The sequence below is a fragment of the Scylla paramamosain genome, chromosome 4, assembly GCF_035594125.1.
Source record: "Scylla paramamosain isolate STU-SP2022 chromosome 4, ASM3559412v1, whole genome shotgun sequence".
Taxonomy (NCBI): domain Eukaryota; kingdom Metazoa; phylum Arthropoda; class Malacostraca; order Decapoda; family Portunidae; genus Scylla; species Scylla paramamosain.
This window is the reverse complement of record NC_087154.1, coordinates 37,126,516-37,148,846: the sequence shown is the minus strand read 5'-3', so window position 1 is coordinate 37,148,846 and position 22,331 is coordinate 37,126,516. Positions and strand designations below refer to the sequence as shown.

At 44.2% G+C, this 22,331-nt stretch overlaps 1 protein-coding gene across 1 annotated transcript in view; it reads right to left on the bottom strand.

Annotated features, from left to right (window-relative positions):
• Positions 1-1,300: 1,300 nt before the first annotated feature.
• Positions 1,301-22,331, bottom strand: part of LOC135100059 (uncharacterized) — a 55,677-nt gene continuing 34,646 nt past the window's right edge. The window contains exons 2-3 of the mRNA XM_064002942.1: positions 3,956-4,053; positions 1,301-3,706 (exon numbers count right to left, since the gene is read on the bottom strand). Of these exons, the coding sequence (XP_063859012.1) occupies positions 3,059-3,598 (540 nt within the window). The 5' untranslated portion in view covers positions 3,599-3,706; positions 3,956-4,053 and the 3' untranslated portion in view covers positions 1,301-3,058. The remainder of the gene's footprint in view (positions 3,707-3,955; positions 4,054-22,331) is intronic.

The window sequence follows — 22,331 nt, the reverse complement described above, 5'->3', positions numbered from 1 at the left end:
ACAAACACCAACAAGCGAAGAAGCAACAGAAACGGGGTCATTGCCATCTCAACATCCTTAATGCAGCCGAAACAACTCACTGCATTGTTTACTGTTAATAAGGGGAAACTTGGGACCACACACGTCCGTCTCATTGCTTACCTCCTCACGCTCTTCAGTTCACCCGAGTGATATACAGCAAAGTTTTCCTGTTGGTCTGGTCAATGTATGGTATGGTACTAACACCCACACCCACATCCACACCCACAGCCACACCCACACACACACACCCATACAGACACACACATACAATCTCGGGGTGCGTGACTCTACTATTGGTCATTGATATACTACTGCTGTTCTATTGTGGATGTTAACTTGGCCGTCACTTTTACCTCTTTGTTCTGCTTCAAGATTGTTTTATTTTATCTCTTCAAAAAAAAAAAAAAAAAATGCGTATGTTGTTGGAAGTATTACATTATGATTAATTTTAATGTATTTATCTGAAATGTATTATTTTCTTACTTTATTTCACTGTTATTGTTATTTTGATGTATGATGAGCTCCAGTCAACGGTAACGAAACTGATGAAATAACAGTGTTCCTTGAAAGTGCCAATCCCTCAAGAAAGCAGTTCAAAACCACACAGTGAAGGAATCATTATAATCAAGTCATGTGAATGTCATGTCATGTTTAGAACGGCATCCCACTTCACACAAGTATACAATAATCTTGGACAGTACTCTGGGTGAAACAGCTGATAATTTCCTTATATTCTCTTTACCAAGACAAAAGGCAGAAGAATTACTCAGACTACATTTACAACAGAGACATTATATACTAACTAGAATACAATGCTATTAGCACATTAAGTATTTGCAACAAGTATGAGATTGGATTACGTTGCGCCACTGTTGTGATTATACGCTCCAGATACTCTCCATTACCAAAGTATTCTTTCCTCGCGTCCTGCCAGCTTGAGGGAATTGTGGTATGATGCAAAAAATATCTGAAGGTTGATCTGTCTTAGAAACGCTGTAGAAAGTTGAGTGACAGAAGCTGGAGGGCAAGGAAGGATTAAATACAGTGAGCACAAGTCATGGTGTTTTAATACGACGGGTTCTCAACATATCAAGGGTTTTCAGCTCTTTTACTTAATTTCTTTTTTATCTATCAATTTTTTTTTCTATTAAAGTCTTTAGAGTTATCATAACACCAACGCATGGGCCAATATATCTGTTGGGGGATTATAGCTGGTACTAAATTGAGATTAATTAGATACGCAACGATACTATAATTATTTATACAATCAAATAACTCAAAATTGTGATGGTTTTATTAAGCACTTAAGCATAAACATCACAAGCAATATACAATGTCATTACGGGAAAGTGAAACTATGAATACTTCATTCCCACCTAACATCAAATTTCGTTGTTTTAAATATTTTCACGTCATTTTGTTATGTTAGAGATGATTCTGGCCTAGGACAACAGAAAGACTATAAAAGAAGGCCCACTGAAGGTGTCATTTCCTCAAAAGAGTGTGATTAAAGTTGTTATCCAGAAGCCGCCTTAAGTGTTCCTGCTCGAGAACTTCTACAAGACACTGAGCAGAGCACCCATTTCATTATGATTTCTTCCCGTGCCTTTAACTGAACCATGAGCTTACATTGTCACGCTTTATCACCTCAACAAGACAGTTCTTAAATGCCCACAGATATTATTAGTTAGGTTTTTATGTTCGTTTTTTTCCTATTGACATTACAGTAACCTTGTTAAAGTAAGACTAGAATCATACACTCTTGAAAAATCACAGTAACTTCAATTAGAGACTGATGAAATACTGGCTATGGATAAAATCAAGAAGGTACATAAGATACAAGCTTCCCATCTTTCTTTCATCTTCTGTCCTGACGCACGCGCGCAGAAAATGACTGAAAAAGACGGAGCCTCTGTTAAAATACATAAGCTACCCATCTTTTCTCCATCTTCTGTCCTGACATTCGCGAAGAAAATGGTCTTGTATCAGTAACTATAAAAGAGTGAGGCGGCGGAATCAAGAAACCTGCTATATGAGTTACTATAACATATGTATTATTTTTTTCCTAGGACATATATAGTATACTCTCTCTCTCTCTCTCTCTCTCTCTCTCTCTCTCTCTCTCTCTCTCTTTCTCTCTGAGATTAATTACCACTTCACAATCATAACATGTGAAAATATGGGAAGCTGCAAGAAGCCATCAGGCCTACACGTGGCAGTCCCTGTATGAAACACACCTACATATTTCTACCCATCACCCCCATCCATAAATTTGCCTAATCTTTTCAAGCTCCCTAATAACTCAGCACAAACGGCCTAATTACTGAATTCGTTACATAATACAAAGCAGTTTGAGAACGTGCACTTACATTATAGATTAACAGGAGCCGAGTACAGCTTGACTAACTTTATAGATATCTTTACTAAGCCAGTTATCCTCTAACAGTTCTGCTAATATCAAAATTCTATGAAGCATAAGGCAAAATTATGGCCACAGAGAGCTTTAAAAGTACACTAAAGAAGATTAAGATCATAGGTTATATCAACATAATCACCCTCATTAACATCACCATCACCTTTATAGCTCCACTGGTTCCACTTCTCCAATACCTCTATTCCTTCTCCTATTCCATCACTGCCTAACTAGACTCCTCATCTCATCTCTTCGTCTCTTCCTCTTCCTGCCTTGTCTTAATTTTACTATCTCTAGGTTGTCATTCTGTTACTATGTCCGTCTATTTGTACAGAACATGACCTATCATGTCTATGTCCGCTTTGTTCATCTGGTCGACGAAGTACTGAACAAGATAAGCAACCATTAATACATAGATAAAAGCAAAACAAAAAACAATGATCAAATATGGAAGGGTTTCACTGCAAGACCCTCCACCTCCTCCACTTCCATTTTCGTCACTCACGTCACCTTTATAGAAACGTAGAGTTAATGCTTCAGGATAACTAAGAGTCATATCAGATTTATTCAGTTATGTCATGCAGTCTCCCCTCCTCCATCACCGCCATCACTCTCTTCCGCGCCTCATTCGTCCATCTTCACTTTAATCTTCATAAGCATTAGGTTGGGTAGCTTCATCTTTACCATCGTGAAGCGTTTATCCTTGTCTTGCTGACAGTGTCCAGGGCGTCGGAGCGTCTGCACGTGATCCCCTGTGGAAGTTCCCTCTCCGGCTTCCTGTGCACACACGGCAAACTTTTTGGTTATTGGCATCAAAGAGGAAGCAGTTGAGTAGATGCTGATAGTTGGCATTTCTTCACATGAATAGGACATGTCACTGCCTGCGGGAGGAATGAGCCTGAGAGTGCTGGACTTGTCGCCTTGAGTCTGCAGGGATATCGGAGTCAGGGAAGTGTTACATTGGGAGGATGACAGGGGCATGGGTATTTCATACAAGGAAGGGGAGTGAGGCAGCATGTCTTCATGAGGATTATGGGTTGAAGTACATGGAACACTGTAGTGATCACTGCTCAAATAGTCATCATCTTCAAAAAATGTTTCGTCTTCATTTTTTTTATCCTGAGGTGGGTGCTGAAGCTTCTTGGGGAGCAGCTGAGGGTACATGCTCTGCTGAAGGGAGCTGATCCACACGTGGGTGTCTGGTCTGGGAGAGGAAGGTGGCTGGTCGTCAGAGTTGTGAAATTTTCTTGGGGGAATTTTTGGGGCGCGTTTCTGTAATGATAAGACTTGTGAACATGTGCAGTGAGTGATGTTACTTCTGGTACTGTGTTGCTGGTGATGAGAGGAGTGTGTAGGGTAGATAAATAGATAGATTAAATAAATGATTAAATAAGTGTATGAACGCAGAGATATAAAAAACAAATACACACACACGAGAGAGAGAGAGAGAGAGAGAGAGAGAGAGAGAGAGAGAGAGAGAGAGAGAGAGAGAGAGAGAGAGAGAGAGAGAGAGAGACCCACCTTGCATGGTAATCGCCGTTTTGTACAACATCTTGTAAACAGGAAGCACAAGACAGTCAGACCCACCGCCACACCCACAACCACCACCAACACCCACACTGTCATAGGAAGAAATAGCGCGGTTGAGAAACTTCTCTCGTAGGAACATAATTACAACCTGTAACATTCAGTTTGTGCTTCACTGTTCAATCCAAGTGGAGTTAAGGCATTTTCACTACGAATAAACACTGTATTTTAGACTTATTTTACTGATTTATAGTGAATTTTTGTCGTGTCTGCGCCTCCAGGTTTGGCTGTACGTTAATTAATACCACGAGTCTCTACAAGTAAAAGCAACGCATCAGGTTTTGGAAATCTAAGGTAAAATGAAGGAGACTAAGAGTAGTAGTGTTTTGTACTTCCCTTCCTTGCTCTGCACAGTATTTTTATCGTGTCTGTTCCCCAGGCTTGGCTATGTACATATAAAGTAATAATACCAGCCTTTGCAAATAAGAGCAAAACACCACGTCTTGGAAAAGAGGGTAGAATGGACTTTAAGGGTAGAGAGAGAACGGCAGGATTGGTCAGGATTGGTGGTTGCATACAATGTTCATCACAGTATCTTTTATCTTGAGGCTTCTGGGCTTGTTCACAATCTCTCTCGGGACCAAACTTAGTGCAGCGATACGAATGAACAGTGAAAATGGAGATTAAACTTCACCTAACTTTTCCAGGTCAGAAGCTGAAATCGTCTCGTTTTATGCCACACCAACAGACACTAAACCGTCTATTAATACTCTATAAAAAGCCTGAAGTATTTCATCACAAGTTCTTTACCTGCTGCTATGTGCATTGGTGTTGATCCCCTTGTCCTTGTTAGATGGAAAGTCGAGTAGGTGCAGCAGACATCCGACCTGGTAGCGCTCTAAACGTAACACGCCTGGCTGGTGGAGTCTCAAGAGATATCAGGATCACGTATCGTCAGTAACAGGATGAAAGCTTCCGGGAGGGGCGGAACTGTGTTTCTGTTCTGGTGAATAGCATTGTTATCAAAGCTCTGTTCCTGTTCGCTCACACACTTCCTTGTACTGCTCCACGTATCCACTAGCCTCGCTCCACTGCTCATTGCACAAACCTGTCTGACTTATTTTTTCTTTTTTATTGATGTCACGAAATAAAGTTTTTTTTTCTTCAGCCACTTTGGAATACGTCGAGGCACACACACACACACACACACACACTTTTCTACAGCTGAAACATGTCTGTTCTATCAATTAGCGTGGAGGGAGACAGGACATGATGAGAGACAGAAAATAAAAGGAAAAGACAGTGGTAAAACTCAGTAGTCTAACATATAATGACTAAGAGCTGTATGTTGTACGAGTATGTATGTACTTGTTATTTTTCGTAGTACTTCTAATTTCATGACTGAGGAATTTGACAAATATTCTTTCCGGTGTCTCAGTTTGGAGATGTTCGGATAATGTTTGGCTAAAAAAAAAAAATCATTTATTTATCTATCTATTTATCAAGGTAATGAAGGCACTGACTAAGAGCAAAAGACGTAAAAATCTTCTCTTAGTCTTCGTTTCTTTCTCCTGTCAGATTCATCTCCAGCATCCTCATTCCCACACTCGTCTACTCCAGCATCCACATCCCTACACACTCCTCGTCTCTCCTCTCGATATGTCTAAACCACTACATCTGATTATAAGAAGGCCAGTCATTTACCTTTTCCCTCTATCCCCAACATACACAAAATCTCTGCAGTGTTCATTCATAAATAAAAAAAAATGTTAAACCAGCCACTTTTACTTTTGTGTGCTAAGGTTAAGTTTACGTGAGAATTTTTCGTTTTCTAAGGTCGTTGATCGTAGAAAACGAAAGTGGATGGTAAACTTGTGAAACGTATAGACTATCAATATTATGGCCAGTGCCTCCATATCCAAATATTTTAAGTTTTCCATACGAATTAAAAAGAATCCTGATATTGTATGAAGATCTATGTGAGAGAGAGAGAGAGAGAGAGAGAGAGAGAGAGAGAGAGAGAGAGAGAGAGAGAGAGAGAGAGAGAGAGAGAGAGAGAGAGAGAGAGAGAGAGAGAGAGAGAAAATCGATGAAGCAGAAATGAGTGCTGACTTGAAGAATGAGCGCAGGGATGAGTAGGAATAAACAAAACAAAGCAAGAATGAGAAAGAAAGGTGAAGGAAACTAGTGAGAACACCTCAATATGTAGCTACCAGTTGCTTCATTAGCAGGTAATTATTATGTCACTATTGTTAGTGGCTGCTATACACTGGATATCTGATAAGGAGATGGGAGCTTGTGTGTTTCCACCATAGGCATGTGTATAAATGATCTGCTTCCATTATTAATACCTAGTGTCAGAGGGTCAAAAAGTAACGAGAGGTGTTCGCAAATCACCCATTATCAGCATTTCACTGGTGGACCTAGAGGACAATGTATTCGCCACAGTAGTTCGTCACCTTGTCGTGCGGCGAGAGGGGGTGGAGGTGTGCGTTGTAGCAACAGCTACCACATGCACATAGCGAAAACTCCTTAAAATTAAAATACTGAGTAGTGAGCGTTTTGTCTTTGTATCGTGAACTGGCAGGGAAATCGCTTCGCAGTAAGAAATCATCACACCGTGGCAGCCTTGGTGGTGGGGAGGTAAGCAATGCATAATACGCTCCAACATTGCATCGTCATGACCTGGTGAACACGAAATGCTCAACAAGGACACCATTACTGTCGGCCACTGATGCTTGTCTCTGGAAAGCTTCCTGATAATCAAGTAATTCTATTCAGTTACAGAAATAAGCTTTTATAAAGTTTTGAGATTCACACTATACTAGATTATTTTTCAGTGAATATTCTTTCTGATGTGACACGAATGACTGACTCACAGGCAATGGAGTGTAATTCTAAGCGCACTAGTAGATAAAACGTTAGCAAACATTAGCAAAATTTCATTTAAGAAACAAATAAGAGAATCAGTTGACTAGCAATAGAAAACAATCAATTGTTTTCCCTTTAAACAAAATTTCTTAAGACAGAGGAAGCCACCCCGCAAGCCTCGGAGCCTGAGCAGCGCCTGGTGCCGCTGCTGCCTCAGTCCCCGGGGCCGCCAAGGCTCCCCTCCCAATCTGTGGTCAGATGGCCGCAAGCCCGCTCACCACCTTTATAAATGATGCAAATCCGGAGAGGGTTGTCCTCCCTGAGTGTTCCACAATACATTTACCACAAACACTAAAGGGACGACAGGCCACCAGGGCGGCGCGGGCTGTCCAGCCCCATGGGACGTGTTTGTAGGGGACGCGCTGCGGACACAAGGCACATGGAAATAAGTTTGGAGATACAAAATTTTCTGTCACATGCTAATCTAACGGTTCGGTTACATGTGCTGTACTTCCAAAAATGCAGAACTTTCCCAACGACTTAATTTTGAGACTTCCAATCTTTTAAATACATGATTTTTCTTTCATAATTGTAAATTCGATTGTTGGAAAATACAAGTTTTAACAAGTACAGAACTTTTATTTGTTCACCCTGAAAGTGTGGGAGGGTGCTCCCTGAAGCCTCGCATCAAATTCAGTTAACTATAATTTAGTGGAGGGTAACTAATATAATTTTTCAATTTCACTGAACAAGTATAACAAAACACGAGTCATCGCTCACAAATAGAAGGACATTATTCCTTCATGAAATCCACACCCATCCCCCTACCCACCAATGCTCTATATACCTCACCCCCATCCACACCCACCTGTCCATACTAATCCTAACTCACCCCACACACGTTAGTCTTCAGGTACACTTTGGGTGGGCGACGAGGGGCGCTGCACCACGAATAAAACGGTCAAACTAGAAATTAAAATAAAAGGTAAATGGAGAAATAACCTATCAGAACTAGTATACCACAGAGAGGAATAGAAAATCAAGGTATAATCAACTTCTCTAATCCCTTTGATGTTCAATACCGATACTCTTAGACGTGTTTCAGTCTTAATGAAGGAGAGTAAGGAAACGCTGCCTTGTATAAAACCAAAGGATCAAAATATTCTTGATCTTTCATAAGGACGAGGGGCGAAGGAAGCGAAGGAGGGAGAGAGTAATCGAGGGAGGGAAAGGCAGATGGAAGGAGGGAAAAGGAAATGGAGGGAGTGAAAGCGATATGGAAGGAAGGAAAGAGGAATGGAAGATGGGAAAGAATGGGGAATTTAGAGAAAGGGAAATGAAGGAAGGGAAAAGGGAGACAGATGGAGAGAAAAGAGTTGAAGGAAGGAGAAAAGGAGTTACGAGTAGAGGGAGGGAAAGGAAGACTGAGTGAGTGAAAGAGAGACAGAGGGAAGAAAAAGAGATCTGGGAGGAATGAAAGCGAGATGAAAGGAAGGAAAAAGAGACAGAGAACTAAGAAAACAGAGACGAATGAAGGAAAAAAAGAGATAACGGAAAAGAAAGGGAGATAAAGAGATGAGAGGCAGGAAAAAAGAGACAGAGGAAGAGAAACGGAGGTGAAGGAAGGGAAAGAGAGATAACGGAAGAGAAAGGAAGATAGGGGCAGTGAACACAAGGGAAGGGAAAGAAGAGATAAACAAAGAAGAAGGGAGACAGGGGCAGGCAAGTCCAGCACCACAATACAGCACGTGGCGTGAGTGACCGCCAGATAGCGCATCGCACACACGTGACCTCCGATCGCGACCCAATGTAGAGAAACAGAAAGCGTCTCCATATTTGCTTCGCGTCGACTTGAGGAGAAAGGAAGGAGGGAAAGAAAAGACGCAATAACATTTACACTTCACGGAAACTTATCCATCGCGCGGGAATAAGGCGGGAAAATTCGCTCGGACGCGGTGCCCTGGAGAAATAAGACAAACCGATACTTGTAATTCCACACACGCACGTAAAAACAGACACGGGCCAACAAGGAACACTGCCTGCCTGGCCCTTCTCCACGCCCACTCCTACGCCCCACAAGCCACCCACGCCCCCGACCTCGGTCTTATCAGCAGCCATTTTCTCCCGGAGGCTCAGCGGCCCAAACCGTAGCCAAAGATTTTCCAATTTGTATTCCTGCCTTTTTGAGCGCATCGGTCCATCGCTTCCTCTGATTTGTCTCTTGGGAACGACTCGGCCAGGCAGGGGATGAATTCACGCAATAACTTGGAATGACATTCAATAAGTGTCTTGCCAGAGTGGGGGCGCGCAGACCCTCCCTGAATGCAGCGTTCAGTGCGCGTGTGAGGGCGCCTTCTTGATGGGGACGAAAGGCGCGGTGAGCGAACGAATAAATGTGGTGGTTGGCGCGGCTCTTGGCACCTAAATTCTACAAATATGGGTTAAGTAAATAAGAGAATATAAAAAGGAATTGAGTGCGGGTGTGATTCCTATTTGTCTGGAATTGGTTCACAGCATTTCGTCCCTCTCCCAGAAGTCTGAGTAGTGGCTGCACAGGACTGCCAGCACCTCTTCAAGGCATGGAGGGGCTGCTCGCTCGCCCGGCTCACTGCCAGCAGGGGTCCGGCACATGCATCACCGCCCCCCAGCACAACACAGCGCAACGACAGACGCAAACAACACGTAGAGGACAAGAACGCATCAGGAAGCATCACCTCTCGAGCGGAAAACTCTGGTGCTCCATAAACCTCGTCACCACCAGCTGAACACAACGAGTGGACCGCAGTGGTGGTGGTGCTGGTGGTGGTGCAGGGGAAAAAAAGTCCTGAACACCATCAAGGCATCTGGTTGCGTCGGGTTATTTCTCGGGCCGACCGCTTCCCTGCACGACTCCCCCGCCGCCCATCACATCTAAACAAGCCGACGGCGCTGCCTCCTCTCCCCGCCGCCCCAGCCTTCCCGCACAAGCCATAACGGGTTAGTGGCGTCATTGCTGAATATCGTTATCTCAGACGCGGGGAAGCGATGACGCCCCGCTTTCCTGAGGGCGTGACAAAGAGGCGAGAGAAAGGAAGGCGCGAGGTGTGTGTTGAGCGGATGGGGGGCGAGTAGCGGCCATAGGTAGTATAGTGCTGGTATCTTGAATTCATAGTATTGTTTCTTCCCTCAAAATTAAAGTTTCATCGTTTAATATACAACCACGTTTCTGTTTCACTAAATGCTAAGTGACTAAGTTATATTTGTATTTCCAATGTATTTTCGATAATATAAGGCGCTCCCATTATATTCCTCTTTCATGCTACGAAGCTAGGCAAGAACTGCTACACACACACACACACACACACACACACACACACACACAACCACTATCTATTCCCAGTTATTTTTCTCGCCTAATTCGAGAGCTAATGGTCTGTCATCAAGTACAAAGTGTTTCCAGCGCGTTACAAGCCTTGTCACACCTGAGCGCCTTCTGGTCTCCGCGGCCACGCCAGCTCCTCCCTCATTCGCCTCAGTGTGAGCGACATTGACCAAACCAGAATCTCGTACGTTATTATTTTTAGCTTTGAAGTTCTCAGTGATCAAAAATTTCCAAGCTACATCGCCTCAGCCGTAGCGAAGATATTTGAAACTGAACGTGGATCAAATAAGGAGAAACATTAATCATATTGGTCAACACACACCTTGAGGGAACTGCAGCGAGGATGCCGCCCAGGAAGAAGCTACAGAGTGAAGCCTCCGCCCAGAGACCGTGTCCCTCTTCCCCGCGATGAGGATGAAACGAGATGGGAGGAACACGGAGGCGTATCCCACCCTCTTTGAGTATCACAAAAATGGCCTCTTGCAATACGGAATTTCGCGCTTCCCCAAACTCGTCTGTGGGTGTGTTCTGGCTCCCAGCCCGGCCCCTCCTTCAGGCAGGGCTGGGCACTGACTACAGGGGGCGTCCTGTGAGCAAACAAAGTGCAACAAATACTGTAATTGAAGACACGCCGCGACCATCACCGCCGCTGCAGGGCGAGAGAAGGAAGGACCACAAGGGCATGGCAGGCCCGCCGCGGCGCCTCCTCCTCGCCCGCACCTGATGGCGAGTCAGCTGCTAATTTCTCAAGCTTGTTTATAGGTGATTGAGTGACTGCGTGGGTTTGGTTTTCAGCACGTAAATTAACTATTAAAGGAGGATCGGAGGGTGCTAGATTTAGCGGCGGACGAGGAAGATTGGTATGTTGTTAGCGTGCGTGCGTGTGTGCATCTCACGGTGGGTGTGTGAGAGAGGCAACACCTGTGTACATAAGAGCTCACCTAATAGCATGTGTGCGCTCATTTATGTTAGATGGTTTATATGCTGGAAATTGCACTTGAAAGATGGTCGGGGCATGAGCGCCTCCCCCTCACTTACTCCGCGTGACCGGGTGTCGATTATTAGGGTGTTTTGCGCCATCGTGCGTGAGTGCTCGAAGACGGGGCGTGTGGTGGGGAGGCGACGGTGACTGTGCGACGCTTGTGTTCTGGATCAACGCTTGCGGCATCACCTTAGTGCACCTCTACATCGCTCCCGATGGAACCACTCGAAAACTTAGCTCGACGAGGAGAGAAAAGAAAAGAGCTTCGGCAAACAGAAAATTGGAGGAGACTTGTAGCGAATAACTAAACGCAGGAGAGAGAGAGAGAGAGAGAGAGAGAGAGAGAGAGAGAGAGAGAGAGAGAGAGAGAGAGAGAGAGAGAGAGAGAGGGGGGGGGGAAGGGAGAGAAAAAAAATATTGTTGGTTGGCGGTGGTGGTGGTGAACAGCAGTTTATTTTTCGCTAAGATTACGGCCATTATCAGCGCAATCAACAGCTTTAGAAATCTGCGCTGGTTAAGTGTTACGAGAGGAGGAGGAGGAGGAGGAGGAGAAGGGTCGTGTGGCGTGCGTTTCGGGCCCATGCGAACACTCAGCGCCCTCTGACCTCAGTAATTACACGGAAGATTACTCATAACCTTCCTGGCAGTCTGGTGGCCGCTTCCAACACTCGCCGCTTGCATGGGCTGAGTGAGTCCAGCTCCTGAGCGTCCGAGAGTCTGGCCACTTTTTTGCTTAACTGATATTTAATTTGTGGGTTTAAGAATTAAGATCAGGTCAGATAATTTTATTTTTCTTTTTTTTTTTTTTTTTTTTGCAATAGATACCCAGCTGATTTATAGACACTTTCGGTAGATGTTGGGCTTCTGAGGATATCAAGTAGTACAATGTTACTACTTTTCTCTCGCGTAGCCCGTGTAATGTTAACACTCTTACTCATACAGCATGGATAGTGGTGGTGGTGGTGGTGGTGGTGATGGTGAGGGAAGGGAGAGGTTGGAGGTAGTGGGATCAGAGGTGGTGACGCCCTTGTTTCACTTTGTATAATATCACTGGTGGCGGTGGTGATGGTGAGGGAAGGGAGAGGTTGGAGGTAGTGGGAACAGAGGTGGTGACGCCCTTGTTTCGCTTTGTATAATGTCACAGGGTGGTAGCGGTGGTGATGGGGAGGGGGCGTTTGATGTGGTGGTGCTGACAGTTTTCTCCTTTCCACGAGTAAAGGAGACTAATCAATTATCAAAACATCTGCTCTTCATTGCCTCTCACAAAAAAAAAAAAAAAAAAAAAAAAGGATCATGAAGAAAAATTGTCATATTTGCAATTCGTTGAAATAGTGCAAGTCATCGGAAGTTGGTAAAAATTAATTAGGCAGAGATACACAGAAAACCTCCACTTTTAAATATAGAGCGCCAATGGAGGGGTCATGAATAAAAGAATATACGACTGTTAGAGGAGGATGGGACGCCGACACTGTCATTAACTCGCGTCTCTCGGCCCTCCAGTGATGACGGGAGTAAGTGCACACAGACTCCTCGTCCAACAGTAAACCAACAAAAGAATAATATGTCATCTTCTTTCCTCCTTATGAAATACTGGAAGTGACTTTAGAAGAGCGAAGTGAACGTATCAGTACTTGCGGATTCTAATTGTTGTCTTGATTTCCTCGGCAACTTCTTTGTTTTGTCTTCCATTGATGTTCGTTTTCAAGATTGTTTATATATTTATTTTTTTGAATGTGTTGTGTATCTTCAGGTAGCAATACAATAACAGTGGTGATGTAAAGATACTAAATCCAATATTACATGCTGCAGGATTTTATCTTAAGCATGATCATTATAATATATGTTTGCAGTGCTTGTGTAGATTATGGAAGGGATGTGTGATGTGTTTCTTTGCAAGGAAATGTCGTCCTTGTATGTTCCAACTACACAGTGAAGCATTAGAATGGATGTCTGACTGTACACACACACACACACACACACACGAATAATGTGAACTCGCTCAACATCTATTTGTTCTTAAGCTTAACAAACACTGAACAAAAAGCCAACATTTATAACACATGTATTTTCCTTCCTGAGAACTTAATTTCCAGCGTCCTCAGCGTGTGGTCGTCAGCGCGAGGTACCCGAGCCGCCCGTGCTCATCCCTCAGCCCGGCTCTGCCCACGGCAACACAACCCCCACACGGGCTCCATAAACCTTCCCAGAGCCTTGACTCCCCCCGTGTCCGCCGCCCCGCCGCCATCAAGCCCAGCCAGCCGTGCTCTCTCTTATCTGATCATCGTATTTTAGTTTACAGTGATTTTCAGACAGGCTAACCACCCTTTTGTTACGGGGTTGTCTCTAATCTCTGAAACCTTACGCGTCCCAGCCTGTCGCTGAGGCCGTGTTGATGGCGCCTGCGCATGCTACACCCACACGTTGTGCGGCGCTGTGCTACTCAAACTGCTCGATTCTCCTTCCAGCGTGTTTGTGTGATCAGAATAAAATAAGAATGATATAAATGGAAGACACTCAATTTCGTAATAAATATAAATGTATCATGATTTCTGATTAAATTTATTCAAGTTAAATTTGTTCTGCCACTCAGACTTGATGTGATCACACGTCCTTGAACGTTTAATTTGTTATTTCCACTAACTGGAGACAAATCAATCTACGTTTATGCATCAATGGTTTTCTTTTTTTATAATTTCCGTCTCATTATCCTTGTTGAGAATAAGAATATGCTGGTCAAGTCCAGACAAGATATCGTGTGGCTGCAGAATGTGATCAGGATTCCAAAGACACGTCTTGGGTCTGGATCTCACAGGACACTGAGGGCGTGCACCACAAAGAATTGGCGCTATCCATCCCTGCCAGCACATGAGACCTGCTGGGCGTGTGTGAGTCAGTCTCTGAAAGAGGAGTAGCTCTATCAATAATTTGCAATCCATTAGTTACTATAACATTCTGCTTGAGACACGTGCAGGCGTTATATGCATCCAGCGATTCAAACAACGAGATTTTGTTATCTATGTGCAACATACACATTATAGACAACTAGTGGTTTAGGAGACACGGGCAGTCAGAATTGCAGCATTAAGATACTGAGCCAATGTGAGAGAAAATGAATTGATGTCAATTGCGCTGCAATTGATTAGAGAAAACATCGAGAAAAACAAAAACCTTATATTTCCTGACTGACAAAAAAAAAAAAAAAATAATAATAATAATATTACAATGAAGGCGTAGCTCATTCATTAGTGAGATAAATCGGTGGTAAACAAGGATGATAATTTTTACTAATCAGTTTGCTTCGGAAAAAAAAAAAAAAAACAGCTATCAGTTTTTAACCAAAGAGAAGACGTATATTTATTAATTAACAACCAGAGAGGATAAGGAGTTTTCTTCTAACCAGTATCTGATAGTAGCTAGTGAGGATAAAGGTGAGTCATTTGCTACAATTCTGGGAAAGAAAAAAAAAATACAAGAAATCAAGAAACAATGGTCAAGACGGAGACAGAATGATGCATAGACTCCCACTCGAATACTTATGAGGCAGAATGACTGGAAGGTAGGAAGACAGGAAGAACTATCAGCATCACCATCAACAATAACAAGACAGGACACTCAGGGTAGACTTCACCGCCACCAACACGGCGCCTGTCTTCATCCGCCTCTCTGTCCTGCCTCCCTCCAACACACACACACACACACACACGCCTACACGCAGCAATAAGTCAAGTGGCGCGCACAACACACTTTACAGCTGACGGACAACACTCCACCGCCGACCCCGCGTGGTTAGCCTAGCCCGTCCCTCGCCTGGCCGGAGTGGTTGGTCGTGAGTCGCCGCGCCGCAACGTGCCACTTCTCCCGCGGCGTCCATCATGTGCGTTTGTGATTAGGGTGCGTTTGCGGCGCGGTTTCCCCACTCAGGTGACTGGTGGGCGCTGAGCCTCACGCCCCACGCCCACGCCACCTTAACCCGCCCACTACTTTCGCCACGCCTAATGTCTCATGTCCACACCCCCGCCCGCCGCCAGGCACCTCCACTTGCAGGATGCCCACGTGGGTCTCCCTCAACGGTTACTATTTCCTGTCGCTCCACAAAGTATGAAGCAAGGAAACAGGTTGTTGTAAGGGCGTTCAGTATGCTTGAGGACAGTGTAGCAGAATAAATAGGGAAGGGTGTTCAGTATGCTTATGAACAGTGTAGGACAGTGTAGCAGCATAGGGAAGTATGTGTTCAGTATGCTTAGGGACAGTGTAGGACAATGTAGCAACATAGGGAAGGCTGTTCAGTATGCTTAAGGATAGTGTAGGACAGTGTAGGAACATAGGGAAGGGTGTTCAGTATGCTTAAGGACAGTGTAGGACGGTGTAGTAGCTTAAGAGGGTGTTCAGTATGCTTGAGGCCAGTGTAGGACAATGTAGCACGTTTTACAAGTTTGCAGTAAGGTATCAGTGAATTGCCTGGGTTTAGATTTACGATGGAGATGCAAGGACTAGGTGTTATAAATGAAGATTCCGTGGTAATTCTATTTTATATCTCAAAGATGGAAAGAAATGTAGGTTCGCAAAGCATTTATTGTCCTCTTTATTACTATAAGCAATGACGAGGAGTTACTCTGCCCCTTCCTCCTCTTATTTTCTCTCTATGAAATTTATTTCTCCAAAAATGTATTTCTCTCTACACTATCATTCAAGAAAGAGAAATTCAGGAATCTCTCAACTCTGACTCCTATTTTTCAACTTTCTATAATATTTCTCTCTCTCTCTCTCTCTCTCTCTCTCTTACATACGTTCTCTCTCTCTCTCTCTCTCTCTCTCTCTCTCTCTCTCTCTCTCTCTCTCTCTCTCTCTCTCTTACATACGTAATGTGAACACCTGTTCCTTCACGCACCTGTGAGGACAAACAATCGTTGATCTAAATGCCTGTCATCAGGAACACATGCGGCAGTTAATGTCCGCCACGACCAACCTCCATGACCTTATGGCGCGTCACTGGGAGCACATGTAAGAGTTTGTCATCACCGAACACTTGCTAAACACGCACAGAGATTATAAATAATGGGTCACTATAAAAGTTTTTAGTCAAGGTCAGTTATGTACCATCCTCTCTTTTTTATTTCTGGTTTTCTCTCAACCCTAAGCCCTCTGTGCACTTATGAATGGTCACGTTTTGCTGGAGAACTGTCAGTAGATCCAGGGACTTGAAACTGAATGCTTAAATGCAGCTGCTGTTCGATTTATGGCCATCACTGCATTATCACCACGGGTTCTTCGAAACTCTACCTACAACTCGATCAGTAGAGTGAGTTTATTGTGTTTCATTAATAAAAGGCTTCGATTTGCCGTCTGATAATTTCATATAGGAAGAAGTGATTTATAAAGGAATTATTTATAAAGATGAAATAGAGGAACGCCCCAGAATCAGCAACTTATATTAGGATATGATATTAATATGACAATCTTCAGTAAGCGGCCGTCGGGTGGCAATAGAGGAGGAGTGGAGGGCAGCGCTTGGTGAAAGGCGACGAGCTGCTGGCATGAAGAGGGTGGAGACCGAGGCTTTAACATCTTGCACAATTGTCTTACTTTGAATATAAAAGCACACAAGGAGAAACACTTACAAACACGCAAGAAAAATGGTAAATTCCGTTTCATCAATTTCAATTTCACCACTTGGAAATTTCTCACACTCCAGGATTCAGGGAAAAAGAAAACCTTGTCGATCAGTGGAGCAAAACACTGCCTGCCCTGTCGACATCCCTGGCCCTCACCTGTTCCCCTTTTCCCTCCCCTCATCTCATCCCCTTCTCTTCCCTCTTACCTACATCACCACTCCTCTCACCATCACCACCCCCATCATCATCATCACTAACCTAGCATTCCTTCTCCTCAATATTTCTTCACTTCACGAGTTATTTCTATTCTTTTCACGGACTTACAACTAAAAATAGACATAAGGCACTATTCTTTGCCTTACATACAGTTAAACTTTACTGCAGTCTTGTATTTCCAGTTAGAGCAGCCAAGCGTAACTCACTTCCTTACTGACACTTGAGCAATGACACGAGGAGGCTCTAAAATGGCGCCAAGGTTGCTGGGAGACTTGCCAGATGAGGAAGAGGAGGTGGAGGAAGAGGAAGAACAGAGGCGGGAGCTGCGGGGGACCGGGAAGGGTAAGTGTCGCAGGGCCTTTGATACACGGGTGAAATCTGCGCTGTTCCTGCTAACTGTTAGGGAACATTACGAATCTCCATGCAAAGGCGAGATAATAATACTCCGACTTTAATGGATCCTTATGAGTTACCACGTTATGAATATGATAATGATGACGGCGCGGTGGGGATAAAGTGCGTTAAGTTATGAAGCCATAAAAACAGGGTGCATCAACTGTTACGCTATCATCATGGCGGTGGCGGCTTCCCTTATCTACATATATACGAGTTTCCACCAGAGATACGACGTGGCGCCACCAACGACTGAACGGACTGTGGCTCGTGCACGCGGCTGGAGTAAGGACGAGATTGCAAGGCTCGAGCCCCGGCCTTGAATTGGTGTTTAGGGCATTTCTCCAGCTATGGCCCCGGGAAGGTTTAGCCCCATTCCGTCAAGCTGCTGCCTCTCTTAATCATGGAAATGTCTCTTCTCCACGAAAATCTTATTGTAAACTGCACGGCTGAGGGGAAACGTTCCTCTGGGGGGTGATGCTCCGTGCCCTCCATTTTCCGTGCCAGGAGGAGGAAGAGGAGGAAATGTTTTGAAAATGGAAAGTGAACGAGGTGGAGGCGGTGGAAAAAATGCCCGGTGATTCAGAAGTTGTGGGTTTGTGGAGTGGTGAGGGAGAATTCAGGAGAGGTGGACCTGTTAGGCATAGCTCGCTGAAGGCCATTACTACGAAGTTTGATTATGACCATACACTGTAGGGAAATAAAAGGGAGTGAATTATTAAACACGTAAAATGTAACGCAATAAATAAAGTGACATCTTAAGTAGTAAGGGTGAATGAATACTTCAACCAACAAAACGAAAGAATGAAGTAAATGATGTTAGTGATTATGGACATTATAAGAGGTATTTTATTGTAAAGAAGCATGAATAAGTCTATTAATTATCAATCGTCATTTATATCTACCCATCTACCAAGCTATTTACTCACCTCACTATCTATCTATACCACTTTAATTTTCATGCTGTCTTCCTCCCTCCTTCCCTCTCTCTCTCTCTCTCTCTCTCTCTCTCTCTCTCTCTCTCTCTCTCTCTCTCTCTCTCTCTCTCTCTCTCTGGCACCACCAAGTGTAGCAGCCAACAGCACGCATGCGAGCTCCGAGAGAATTTAATTTATGAAGCCATGAATCGTGTGCTCCTTAGCATTCAAAGCTGTCTATTTACATACTTGATCGGAGGCTGCACTCAGACAAATCCTGCACGCAGTCAGATTGTGGCGTGAAAGTGGCGGTGTTTAGGTCGAAAATACTCATGAGTCTCGATGAAATGACGAGATTTTGTGATTAATAACCGCATCTATTCATAACTTCTTATTTCATAGGCATATTAAAAGGGGAAAAAAAGTCTCATTTTGTACAGGGTCACTTTGATGAAGGTGAAAAAGCTGCCTTGGTTGTACAGGGTTAGTTGTGGATATAATTTTTGCCTTAAGGATATCAGTATGGAGAGTACATAGGCAGCCTCAGTTAGCGCTCAGCAAGGGACTGTAATGAGATCAGCAACAAAAGTAACAAGTTCAGGAAATTGTTAACAGTGAAATAGATCAGTAGAGTCAGTCTCAGGAAGCGGTCAGCAATGTAGATAAGAAGAGCCATAAAGAAAAAAAATAAGTCGTAGGTGCCATTATATACTCCCTTTCACTCAGTGCTTTCCCTTTCCCCACTGACAACATCTCGAGTGGTAGACATCTCAAGTGAAAGCAAATTATAAGAGCAGCGTTAGTTTCGTTCATAAAAATAGTACACATACACGCACAGTTTTTTTCTCGCACTGCCTCGATGGGTGGTGAAGGCAGACCCATAGCTCCAGTACCCTCCTGCAGTATTTGTTAAGGCTCTACACTCTTAAGCGCCTCCTGCACATGCTTTAAAAGGAAAGTAATGGAGTCGTCGGCAGATATTTCTTGCATGGAATTTCAGTGAAGTGCCGATGTATTATTCTAAACGATTATTTTATATGAATTTAATTTGTAATGGATTTTTTTGGGAAACAAATATCAGATACCCTAATTTTATACTTTTCCTATTATTTTTTTTTCTGCTTAGGCTGCCACGTTTTTTGTAACTAAAATGCCGAAGACCTAGAAACAAAAGCACAACATAATCGTTCATAATTTCCATTAGCACCTTCATTTGTGATCAGTGGCAAGGGTGAGTGTGAGCCTACCTCGCTTCCTTGCCGCCGTGGCGTGGCGGATGAAAGGACGAGGTCTGGGGGGGAAGACTGAGGAGGATGCGAGTAAGTGAGGTCTGGGCCGCCAGTTTATGCTAACACTTACGGGGCCAGATGCATCAGATAATGGTGTCTCGTCCTCCGTAACTCACCAGAGTTACAAATCTGCCAACACTTCTGAGGGAACCCACGCTTAATTATGTATGCAGAAGAGGTTGTGATCCTTTGTTTTGGAACCTCGGTCACGATGAGAGTATGGCCGCCCACGCCACGCCTGTAATTTGTCGGCTGACCGGTGCGCGCCAGCCAGCCACAACCAGCCAAGCACTACCCACCTTCGCGGAAAATGGAATGTAAAAGTCTGAAGTTATTTCTATTATATACAATAAAACCCAGCACGTGAAGAGCGTTTCGACGCCTTGGTGCTCTCGCGCCCCATGCCTGCGCGGTGACGGATGGCGGCTCAGCACAGCGCCGCGGAGGGAAATGACAGTGATCGCACGCACTTGCTTCTCGGCGAGTCGCAAGAAATTTGGTGTTACGGTGAATATTATGTTCGGCAGCTTCCACCTCCCTCCCTCACCCGCCCTCCAGAACCTCCACCCCGCCGCCGCCTGACCCATTGCCGCTGCCTTGGACCTGAGCGCTGCGATTTACACGAGCATCAATCTTTTTACCCCGCATCTCCCTCTCTCTTCAGCGATCGCGACGCCCATCTTACTGACTCTTCTTTTACCGACGATTCCATTCCGTCTCCCAGGACTTTGAACTTTTATTGTAGGTGGAGTGTAGAGAGTGGGAGGCGGATACTGTGTTTGTGTGTGTGTGTGTGTGTGTGTGTGTGTGTGTGTGTGTGTGTGTGTGTGTGTGTGTGTGTATGTGTGTGTGTAAAAGCTGTCTCTCTCTCTCTCTCTCTCTCTCTCTCTCTCTCTCTCTCTCTCTCTCTCTCTCTCTCTCTCTCTCTCTCTCATCACCTATTATCTTCGCCAGTCACTCTTCTCTCTCTATTTTTTCCCCACCTTCCCTCCCTCATGCTTCGTGCTCCTCCTTCATTGCCAATAAGTCGAGCAATCAGTTTCTTCTCCTCAGTATAATGTACGATAGTTTTTGTCCTCAATTTACCCTCGCCTCGGCAGCTGCTGGCGTACGGGACTTGATTATGTTGTTGTACGTGCGTGCGTCCCCTCCTTCCTTCTCCTCCTCAGTTTTATATGTTAATTTTGTTTTTAATAGTGGTGGTGGTGGTGGTGGTGGTGGTGGTAGCTGTTGTTGAAGCTAATAATATATGAAAAATATTAGTGATAATGAAACCGATAATAGCAATAATAATAATAATAATAATAATAATAATAATAATAATAACAACAACAATGATAATAACAATGGTAATAACAACAATAATAATAATAATAATAATAATAATAATAATAATAATAGGAATAAAAATGAACATATGGATGCCATCACTATCAACACCACTATCCTAACCTACCCTTAATTAACACAAGCACACAACAATAACACCATCACCACCACCACCACTACCACCGCCACCACCGCCACACCACCACCACCTCCCTCTTCTTGCCTTCCTTCCTTCCTTCCTTAAGCTTTCCTTACACCAAGACACCACCACCACCACTACCACCTCCTCCTCAGCAGGGGTGGAGGGTCGCGGCAGGGGGTCAGGCAGACGTGGCAGAGTTCGTACCTGGAGTCCCTGTAAATCACTGAGCCAACGAGGCCGCCCGTCTGGTTTACTTGGTGATTTAGTGGCGCCGGGGCCGTGCAGGGGGAGCGTATTGTTTTAGATCCTTCTCTGATTTACTTCGTGTTTGCAGTTGCATATACTCATCGTTTTGGAGAGTGATGGAAAAGGTGAAGAGGCCGCGTTGTGCTATGCTAGGCTCCTATTCTTTTTTTTTTTCGCTCTATTCTTTTTATTTTTTGGTAGGTGGTGGACGGTAGGGGTTTCTCTATGCTCTTGTGATTTTTTATATATATATATATTTTTTTTTTACTTTTTCACTTTCTCTCTCTCTCTCTCTCTCTCTCTCTCTCTCTCTCTCTCTCTCTCTCTCTCTCTCTCTCTCTCTCTCTCTCTCTCTCTCTCTCTCTCTCTCTCTCTCTCTCTCTCTCTCTCTCTCTCTCTCTCTCTCTCTCTCTCTCTCTCTCTCTCTCTCTCTCTCTGTGTGTGTGTGTGTGTGTGTGTGTGTGTGTGTGTGTGTGTGTGGTGTGTGTGTGTGTGTGTGTGTGTTGAGCTGTAACAAAACTCCCTTAACATGGAACAAAATAAATATCAAATCAATCAACCACACTAAAAAGAAAGAAAAAAAAATCGAGAAAAAAAATCCCTTCATTATCTACATTTAGAGAAAAAAAAAAAAAAAAAAATCACCTCCCAACACTGAACAGAAAACCCTGTAAAACGCATTGCAAACTCTCTCTATTCTGGCACTTAACGATAATTTTCACCCCTTTGTCTGTGTACGCAAGTCCTTCACCTCCGCATTTTGTGTTTTCCTTTTTACGAGTTTCATTATCTTCCTTCTCGCGAGGGATAATGAGGGAGCGAGTTACTGGTGGTTAAGGGACGCAGGTAGAACCACACACCTGCCTAACTACCCGTCTTTACGTGCCTTTCCTTCCACCTCGTTAACACCTGATGGATCTGCGGCGCGGCGGGGGATGGAACTCAGCCATCGCGGGGAGAACACGAGGAGTGAAAGGAAAAGAAAAAGGGCAGAAGGCGAAGTGAGAAGTGG